Below are 10357 nucleotides of genomic sequence, written 5' to 3'. Positions count from 1 at the left end.
CACACTATATATAATATATATACGCACATATATATAAAATATTCCCACTGAGCAGTTCTTAGGCAGACATGTAACATATGTGCAAAGATAACAGTTTTGTGGCATGTAAAGTGACAGAGGTAGATAAAAATCAACTTGCCTATTTTATAGATATAGAAGAGTATATGTTCAGTGTATGAACAGTCCCCTAGAATATATGGGCTTGTAATTATATGACTGCATCTTTAGTGTTAATCTGGTCTAAAATACCTCTGTCCTGGAGAAAGCGGTGCTACACACATGGTCCATCTTCTTAAGGTGTATAGGTATTATCTGAAGCTGAATTGCCCAGCTTCACTCTGAGCTCTAGTATTGAATTAAGATCCTGCCTATCCCTGCAGCAGACACCACTTAACTGCTCCCTCCTGCCTCTGTGCAAACCCCATCAAGAACCCCAGAAGACAAGTGACATACCATAGCAGAAGTCACAAGTAGATGGACAGTGCTTTTTCATCAACTTCCTGCGCTTCTCACAGAATCCTTTTTGTGCCCACGATGGGCACATAAATAATCTGTCTTTACATCCTGAAACAGGAGGAAACAAGGCATTAGAGGGACTGGGGTAGCCTCTTCCTTCTGAGAAACAAATGGACATTTCACCTAAATTAGATTGTTCAATGTAAACGGTAGAGCTGGGACAGGAAAGGATCTAAACCAGAAGTACAATAATATACAATCTTATTGTATATAATGTATTAATAGTATAGAATACAGTAACTAGATAGAGCAGGGTGCCAGTATGGTATGAGCTGTGGTCTCAATATTGGGCAGTAGCATCAGTGCTTCAAGAGTAGCTATTTCTAATCCTTTACCAGGTAATGTTTGAAGAGTAACAGGTAAATGTGTCAAAGCTTGAGAGAATCTTGCCACAGCCAGTTTGATTTGCAAAGTTTTATCATCTTGTATTAATACATCTAAGTCCAACCAAAAGAGGACACAGAATGGACTGAACACTCTGAAACCTTTCCTCAGAACTGGGAGGTGGGAGCAGGACATCTGTAAGACTTCCAGCCTCTTGTCCATCACATTCGGAGTGAGCAGTGCTGGAAACACACAATGCTACATCTCCTTTTAGCTCTACTTTGCACAAAAAGGACTAGGATCACTCCTGCTTGCTGGCTTACAGACTAGTCCTGCCAAATGCTCCACAGGATGCAACTGCCATCAGACAAACCTTTACAGAGCACAGCCCAATGCAGAACCTTGCTTTCCTTACCGTAAAGCCTGTGAATTCCCCAGACTTCATCCTGAGAGATGGTCTTTTTCCCAGTCAACGTGGCGTTGATGTGCATGAGGGCATTGGGGTTCAGGGAGTGCATGAGTCCCAAGGCATGTCCTATTTCATGTGCTGCTACGTGCACCAGATCCGTAAGCCAAACACCTGGCAGAGAAATGGAAAACCAGCTGTCAGTGTGTGGTGAAGCACATTTGCCAATCCTGGTGTCAAACCAGAGGAAGTAGTTTAGCACTAGAACCATACAGTCTTATCAAAGGTCACCCAGTTTCATCATCTCTGGAGCTGTTTGGGTGCAAGCAGACGAGCCAATTACTTCCACATGCTTCTCATTTCAAACAGCAGGACACGGAGCAGCACTGCCAGACTACAGGAGAACTGCTCTGAACAAGCAATGTCTGAAATGAAGGCAAGTGCCCTGTGTAACACTTAACTCTTGTCACCTTTCTGCTAACTTTGCTGTAACTGGAAATGGCTGTTAGGGAATACCATCCTTAGCTGGAATATTCCAGTCTGAAGGAGCCTCCAATTGACCTCTGCATGCCCCAGAGCTTGTAGATCAAACTCGAATTTCTCAGTAGCAGCTTGAAGCCTGTATCCAGCAGAGAGGGCTCTTAACTGAAGGATGACTCACAAGAGGTGCTATTACTGACGTCTGTCTTGGTATCTTGCACAATTACAGGCCATGAGAGTCTCACATGATTCCGATGTTAAATCCAACTGCTTATGGAAAGAAATCATCTGAAAGGGGCAGCTTGCACATGTGTGTAAGTTATCAGTACATTAAAGAGGAATCCCCCGGGGGTGCAGCTAAAACCTCTCCGACGTGACTTGGAAGAGCAATGATTTTGTTCTGCTTTGTTCCCATCCTCCTTTATACCAATAAAAGAGGCTAAAATTCAGTTTGGAAGAATTAGTCACTGAAAACAAATAGCAAGGCCTCACTCTGGTCTTCTGAAGTCAGGAGCATTGTTACTATTTCACAAAGGTGACTGAATTGTAGATGAATCAACTGCATGACTATCTCTATGTAAAAATGAATGGAGTTACACTGCCACAAGAGAGAGGCAGGGGCAGGCCTGGTACTCAGGACTCTGATTTATTTCATAAGCTTAGTAAAACTTCCCTAAGAATCAAGTTTTGCATGGATCTGTGCTTGTATCAATAGCTGCTGCCAGAGCAACACAGCCTAGGAAAATACACTGGCCCCTGATAACTCTGTAGCTTTGAGGCACAGGTTTGTTACCAAACTCCCTGATTTTTATTATCCCTGACAAACACTGATTGCTACTTGATATAATGAGCAGACTTCAGGAGTTTGATGGAGAAGGGCATCTTTTCAAAGCTGAGTACGTATGTGATCTAGTCAGTTCTTTTCTTAATAGATACTGACATTTCCTGCTTTAAAAATCATCTCTCCTAGGTCTTTGTCCCTAGATCTTACCTGCTGCTGTGCTTTGGAAAACAAGAAGGATAAGAGAAGTCCCTCTGTGTCACCTAAAATTGCCTCCCTTTTTATTTGTTGAAAAGCAGACTATCTTCCTTTCGAAGTACTGAGTTGGTTGTACAGTCTGAACTTCATTTGCTAGTTAGCCAGGACCATCTGCTTTTCATTTAGTTAGTTTTGATATTGCTTAAAAAAATAATCAAGCAGAAACCACGCACCAAGCTGTGACAGACTCCGAGATGTCTACAGACCCAGAACTACAATGCAAACAGCTGTCCCAGCCAGCTGAAGTAATAGAACAAGGGGCTTTCTCAGAGATGTGCCTGCCTGAGCAGAAGCCACATGTGCACAAACCTACTCAGAAATGACACTGCCACCAGACATGGTCTCCTGCAGCAGTTCAATCACAGAGACAACTTCCAAGACTACAGAAAATCACAGCCCTTTCTGCTGTGTCTTTCCCAGACCAGGTACATCCCAGAACAAGAACTGATCTAAATCCTACAGGCATTCATTATGTGTGTTACCTTTTTTCCAGCTGAAGCGGGTGTTCCCCAATATCCAGTATTCGTGGTCATCAAAGTGGATTTCCCCGTTGGGTGGGAAGAAGGCATGGGCAAGCTCCCCCGTTGTTCCATCAAAGCAGTGGTGAATGAGAGACTCCAGACAGTCTGTGTGGTTGATAGAGTAGAAGCCTGTGAAGAGAGATTTAGTGCATTCAGCAGGGTAAGCCCAGCCAGGACACAACATCTGAAAACTTGGGGTTTATAAAAAATCCTCTGCTGATATCCCGTATGTTTTCCAACCTACAGAGCCACAAAGGGAAAAATAAATGCAGGCCATTGTCATTGCTATGTGATGCAAACTGTATTCAGTCCTGTGAGACCCTGGATTTAGAACTGTTTCAAGCTGTCACAAATGAATCTACTTTTCCAAGAGGAACATAGAGCTCTTTTTGCAACATCACTTGGAATTATTTTTCATTTGGAGAGGAGTTGGACAGCGAGATGACAACCCCAGGGTGGAACTGTTCCCTTTTAAAGGTAGATAAATAGATAGCCATAGAGCCATAGCTGCTTGCCATCTTTTTGCTAGCATCGTGATGGCATCCACTGGGATTGGGCCACCTGGACTCCCACGTGGCAACAGGACAGGCTCCTGGGAAGGCAAATCACATGTCTGAGGAGCATCACACAACATGAGTGAAGAGCGTGTTGCGAAACAACAGTAGATGTGCTGCTTCTGTCAGTGCTGCTGCCATCTGCACAGGAAATCATCATCTCACACAGACCATAACTCCCAGCAAGAATGTACATCTGGAGTTGAGACTGTGCAGATAATGCTTCAGCACTAACACTTTCGTAGGCCTGAGAAACTTGGAAGTAACTACTGGATAGCAACTCAGGGGCAGAAGAAAGGGTTTAGATTAGATTTAGATTAGGTATTAGCTAAAAATTCTTCCCTGTGAGGGTGCTGAAGCGCTGGCACAGGGTGCCCAGAGAAGCTGTGGCTGCCCCATCCCTGGCACTGTTCAAGGCCAGGTTGGACACAGGGGCTTGGAGCAACCTGCTCTAGTGGAAGGTGTCCCTGCCCGTGGCAGGGGTTGGAACTGGATGAGCTTTAAGAACCCAAACCGGTCTCGGATTCTATAACAGAAAAAAGATGGTGCTTCAACAGGAGCAACAAAAGGGAGACTGAAGCCATAAACAAGCTGGAATCCATCACCTGCTCTTTGGCTCTGTGTGACCCTGCATATGTCGTTTTACCTTTCAATATTCAGTTTCCCCATCTATGGAATAGTGATAAACCTGTCCCAGGGCAGAGTCTGAGAATTCTTAATGCTTGTCAAATACCTAAAGCTTCCTAACTGCATGGAAATGATAATTATGATCCTAACATTTCTTCAGAGCAACTAGAAGCTGCTTCTAAACTAAAAGCAGTTTCTCTACCCGACCAAAGGCAAACAGTGCTCCAACCCTTATCCAAGAGGCCCTGCTGAGTCCACACAGCAAAGAAGGACCATCTCCTGCCTCTGAACTCCTGGCTTACATACTGAAACTCTACAACCCCTCACAGAATTAACAGTGTCCCCACCCAGCCTTACCTATTTTCAAGTCACTGTCCACGTGGCGTGGCACTTCTCTGAAGCTGAAGGGTGAAACTTCACTCCACATTCGGAAGGCAGCCGCCAGCCCCCTGCGCGTGTCCCTGGCATTTATGAGGTTTCTGGGGAAGGACAGGATCCTGTGGGGGCACAAAACAGCTTCAGGAAAGTGCTCTTCCCTTCTCAAATATCAGCACAAGGCTCTCAAGGCTCCATGAGACAATCAAGTGTTTCTCTTCACTCTAATAGGCTCAAAAGAGGAGTAGATGGACCTTGGTATTAAGAGGATTTAATAAACACCCACCGGGACTAATATATTACTGTTAGTCTTTAAAATCACATGTTCTGGGCTACAGCTTTTGTCCCTCCTCAAGAACATCATTTTAGACAAGATTCTTCTGGAAAACTATCCTACCATCTCCCAGTCTGTTGTGCAGTGCTGGTAGAAGAAGAAACACAATCGCCTGTCAGCAGCAGGTACCTCCTTTTCATAACACTCAGGCTACAATGAGTGCAATGTATGTACACACACTGGATTGTAACACACCCAGGTAGAACATCAAAGGTTTGGTAGTAAAACAAGTTACTTCCTTTGAGAAAAACTGGAAGAAAGACTCAAGAGAAGTTTTGCTTAGGCCGCAGGTATAGATACAGCTGAACTCTAAGACTACTGCTGGTGCAGGGTGGCAGAACCCCTGTTCTGTACCATGGAAACATACAGATGGCTCCTAAAAACTTACCTTGTCCCCAAAGAAGATGTGCATTCAGGAAACTGCCTGAAGTGTAGCAATTGGGAAAAGCTGTGTGTATTCTGCTATTCCCTCTGGTTGTTTTTTAGCTATGCTCTTTATGTTCTCCCTTCGTCCCAGCACATCCTAAAGGGAGCAGAAGGTTTCGTATCAAGCCAGGCTGTTAATGAGTGTAAACCTGGACAATTCAGACTGTCAGGAGGCTTCCCCTGTTGGGATGAATGTAAAGGGAGATACGTTCTCTGCTCAGTGTGAAGGAGCTGGGTGCGTGCCACCCACTTGTTCTTTGCCTTACAGGCAAAACTAATCCCTGCTGTCCACAAGAAGATCAGCACTGCAGCATAGAATCATAGAATGATTCTACCTTCTAACACAGTGACAATGCTTCACATGGTCCATAGCTGAGGTGAGAGGTGCAGCAGTTGAAATGCTTCCTACTTTAGAGTGGCTTTAGCAGCTACCCATTCACTAGCAAATGGATTAGCAACACCCATCTGGTTAATACCTACACCAGTGGCAGGAATAACTCAAGATCCCAGCATCACTTAGAAAGTGCTACCTCTTAGTGCTAATACAAACCCATACTTGTATGTCAAGTTGAAGTGGTCCCATTTCAAGCGTCCTGGGGTGATTGTGTATCGTTTTCTCCTTGCTGGAGGCCGAGGAGGGAAAGTTGGACTGTGCAAAGCAGAGGTACTCACTCCATAAAGCCCAGGTGATGTGGCATCTTCCTTAAAAGACAAAACAGGAGGTTGAAAGAGATGGGAGGATTAAACAGTGTAAAAGAGAAACTACCAGGTATGGGGTGTTTGGAGACAGGGGAGAACAACTGGTACTCCATTAGGGGCGTCCAGGGGACAAGACTAGTGTATCAGCTGGTAGTGCTGTGCAAAGTGTGCCTGTTCCAAATGTGCTGAACAAAACCAAGACAGGAGAGACAGACAGAAACGAGGCCTCAGTAGGTTTCTGGCCACAGTCAGTGCTGCAGCTCTTCCTGGAAAGTTTTCATTTCCTCTTCACTTTGCTATTGCTCTCCAGCCTCACCACAGGAAAAAATGAAATACTGGACAAATGAGTAAAACAGGCAACTCTTTGTGCAGAGAGCTCTTTATAGAGCTGCACTGGGGATCTGAAATGCTTACAAAGTAAATAGGAAACCTGGAAACCCTGGAGTGCATTTAAAGCCACCATGCAGTAAAAGACATCAAATTTCATGACACGTCTGACTCAGGCTGTAAAAACCTTTTTGCCCTGAGTAATGGAGGTAAAAGGATGGGGACCCAACACAGTTCTCTGGAAGCCTACCTGCTCTGCCTCCCCTCTTCAGGTCTAACCGAGTATCTCTGGGTCATCTTTGCTCCAGAGGCACCCAGATACTTGCTAAGTGATATGTACAGTGGCAACAAAAGCTGCAGCAGTAAGAGTTTGCTCAGCCTCACAGCACGTTCTGCAGAAAGCCAGAGCTGTCTTTGTGTTACTCATGGAAGAGCTGAGGCTCTGAGAGTCAACACAGCATCTCCCTGGCCTAACAGCAAACCAGTGGCAAGAAAAGGAGTCCAAAGCAGCAGCTGCCAGGTACTGCCCAAATCACCAGCACCTCTCCATGACTACAGCTGGTTGTCACTGGCAACAGGCTGAGGGACTCTATCCTAACAGGACACCAGGCTCCTTTGTTCACATCACTAGCTTCTACCTTGTTCTCATCTCAGTATCTTTCTTTCCTAGAAGGACAGTCTCAGTTTTCCTTCCAGCTCAGCTGTGGTTCTGACTCACAGTCTGAAGTCAGAAGAGCCCTTGAACATGAGGAATGCAAACACCATAGAGCATCACCTATGAGACAGAGAGATGTTAATTAATACCCTGACTTCTAAGCTGCAAGCCTTTGGGCAGGGTATTTGATCACATTTCTGGAGTCTTCAGATGCCAATTTGCTCTTAAAAGAACACACAGGATCACTTTTCTCCTTTAACCTTTGCTGTATTAAGGGCTCTGGCTGAGAAACCCATATTTGTTGGTTTGCTTAGCTCAAGGCCTGGCCCCTTCTTCACTAAGGCACACATACATGAAGATACACTGGCTGTTGCCCCTCTCCTTTCACTCCAGTGGCTTTTACCTCTGATTCTACTCTGAGGATGTCATTCTGCCTTCATATGAAAGGAAAATTGTGCATCCTTTTGAGCAGCACAGACAAGGTGGTGAAGGATCAGCTGGTCTGTGTATCAATGATCTGCTGGAGCTCTAAGAGAAGCCTAGAGAAGATTAGCTCATAAGTACAGGATAGTAAGACACGTTCCCGTTGTTTTTTGCAGTTCTTTGAGTAGGGTAGAATCAGGCAAACCCTTTGTGCCTTTGTTGTTTTCTCTATGACCCCTTCCCAGTATTAGTGCTGATTACACATTCATTCTGGCATCCATCCATCAGGAATAGCCCAGGATTGCTAGTACTGACTCCCCTCAGTCATTTTATGAGCTCTAACTCAGGAGATCTAATAAGTCATGATGGGATGAAGCAAAGTTTTAACACTCCTCAGTAGCTGCCTATCCTTGTAATGGATGCTCCTCTCTTAGCAAAGCCAGCAGAGCATGCAGGGGATTTGTTTTGCATTCTCTGTAAGTTAAAGCCCAACTGGTGCCATTTCTAGTTTCTGACAACATACCCAGCTGTAAGCTGCAGAGGCTGAGCAATAGACACTGCTCATTCTACCTCCTCTACTAAATTACACCAAATCCTGAGGCTCTTCTTAAAGTCCCCTGGGCATGAGCAGAGCAAAAATAAGTCAGAGTTTGCTGGCTTCTCCTTCTACAAAGAAAACTCCTGCAGCCCCAAAGGAGGAAAATGATCACCTTTTCTACAGCCACTGAGCTTAAAACCCAGAGGCCATAAGTGCTGAACAAGCAAGGGAAAGAAAAAAGTCATCTGTGTCCCTCAGATACAAACCAAAGTAAGGGTGACTTGGGGCCAATAGCAATCACTGCAACCTATATCTGACCCAGTCACTAGATCAAGAAAGGTGCAGAGAGTTGAGTTCTCTTGCTCAAACATTCTGTAGTTCTCTAGTCTTTGTTCTACCTCCCACTAGTGCAAAAGGATGCTTTTAATTAAGGATGTGTTGCAAACTGAATTGGGAAGAGGGGGGGGTACCACACATGCTGCAGCTCAGACGTAGTATTCGGACAGAAATGGGATGACCTAGTTAAAAATTTCACAGTGTAATTTGGATCAAAGGATCTGCCTGGACGCCAAAGAACCAAGACCATGGGAATATTGGAGAAGAGGTCAGCTGCTCCCAGTTGGAAACCCATGTGACTGTGGGTTAAGGTCTCAAATGTTCACAAAGCTTAGAAGGTACTAAAGGGTGTTTTAATTTTCTCTCTGCACTACTGCAGTAGACACCAACATATGTAAAGGCTGACAGTGGCCAACACTATTCACTCTGTGCAGTCAGACCTCCCTTAATTTACTTCATGGAGTTGTGATGAATGCAATTCATTCCCCTCTCCCCTCCAGTCATGCAGTTCCTCTCTCAATCTAAACAGGAACATAACTCTGTGACTCAGCACCAGTTACTAAGAGTCCTGAGCATAGAGTGCAAACCAGGGGTGCTATTGCCAGGATCTTCATAAACACCAACAGCAGGAGAGGATGTGAGCACCTAAAGATTGGGTTGTCTTGGGGTTTTAGGAATCTAAATTTAAAGGTAAAATTAAGCTAAAAGCAAAAGTTAAGATCGGCTTCCAAGAGTCCGAGCCCTGCTACAGTTCCTCCTGAATCCCAGCCAGTCCATCCTAGAATATCTTGCTAGAAGATAGACCTTGAAAGAGAGTTAATCAGCTACACCATAAGCCCGGAGTTCCTAGGAACTGCTGCTGTGGATAGCAGAATACATGCATGCCACATCACACTAGGCTGGGGAAGCAGAGGTACTCAGAAAAATAGCCAAAGCTCTGAGGGAAAACAACCCAAATCTTTTGTGCATCCACTGTTTGGCTGCCTGCAAGCTGCACACACACCTCTGATGATCTGGTTCTACTTGGATGCATAATTGCCTTTTAGGATCCTTTGCAAAAAGGGACTCGAACAGCCATAAACAGATCTTGTTGCCTTTAGAGCTATTTATATACTGTTTAGATTGCTTCCTGAATGCATCCATCTTCTAAAAAGAATACACAGGCACATATGTTTGATATCCCCACTCCCCTTTCAAGCATTTGAGAATCAGATCCTTTCTCCTACCTGACTTTCCTGAAGTGCAGCTCCAGCTGGATCTCCCACAATAGCCAGCCAAGCCACCACAGGGAATATGCATAAAAATCCCACCATGGTTCTACAGCCATTACTCTTTTTCTTGTCAACCAAGAGGAAGCTCTTCCTTCTGTTTGCAGAAAGCTCTTCTACTTGATCCATGTCTTTCCTGAATGCTTTTTAGAGGGAGGTGCAACAGACACTAAGACATTCTCTTCACTGAATGCATTGGTAATCCTTTTGCATTTGGAGCATTTGTGAGCAGCCCTGCAGTGGCTGTCAAAGCTGTGTAGAACCACTGGAGTTTCAATAAGCTCTAAAAAAATTAAGAAAGAAGAGAGTAGACTTTACATTAAGCCTCTTTCCAATGTGCCAAAGATTCTCTCAGCTTCTGCCAAGTGGAATCATGTTACTGCAGCTGAAAGTTGGGCTGGCGGAGGAGAAGCAGCAAAGTGAAACAAGCTGGGATGGACATGAACTCTTTTCTTTAACTGACTGTAATCAACAGAGGACAAATGTGCAGTTGTCAGCTTTAAGTAATG

At 44.7% G+C, this 10357-nt stretch overlaps 1 protein-coding gene across 1 annotated transcript; it reads right to left on the bottom strand.

Annotated features, from left to right (window-relative positions):
- Positions 1-453: 453 nt before the first annotated feature.
- Positions 454-10080, bottom strand: MMP23B (matrix metallopeptidase 23B; the record flags this gene model as incomplete). Its single annotated transcript, XM_010015315.1, has 6 exons — positions 9807-10080; positions 6159-6304; positions 4825-4964; positions 3248-3415; positions 1256-1420; positions 454-564 (listed from the first exon to the last, which is right to left on the bottom strand). Coding segments are annotated over exons 1-6 (901 nt in total), but the record flags the coding sequence as incomplete, so codon positions are not given.
- Positions 10081-10357: the final 277 nt, after the last annotated feature.

The sequence above is a fragment of the Nestor notabilis genome, unplaced genomic scaffold (genome assembly GCF_000696875.1).
Source record: "Nestor notabilis isolate BGI_N333 unplaced genomic scaffold, ASM69687v1 scaffold29185, whole genome shotgun sequence".
Taxonomy (NCBI): domain Eukaryota; kingdom Metazoa; phylum Chordata; class Aves; order Psittaciformes; family Psittacidae; genus Nestor; species Nestor notabilis.
The sequence above is the reverse complement of the archived record's forward strand: the minus strand, read 5'-3'. Positions and strand labels throughout refer to the sequence as shown.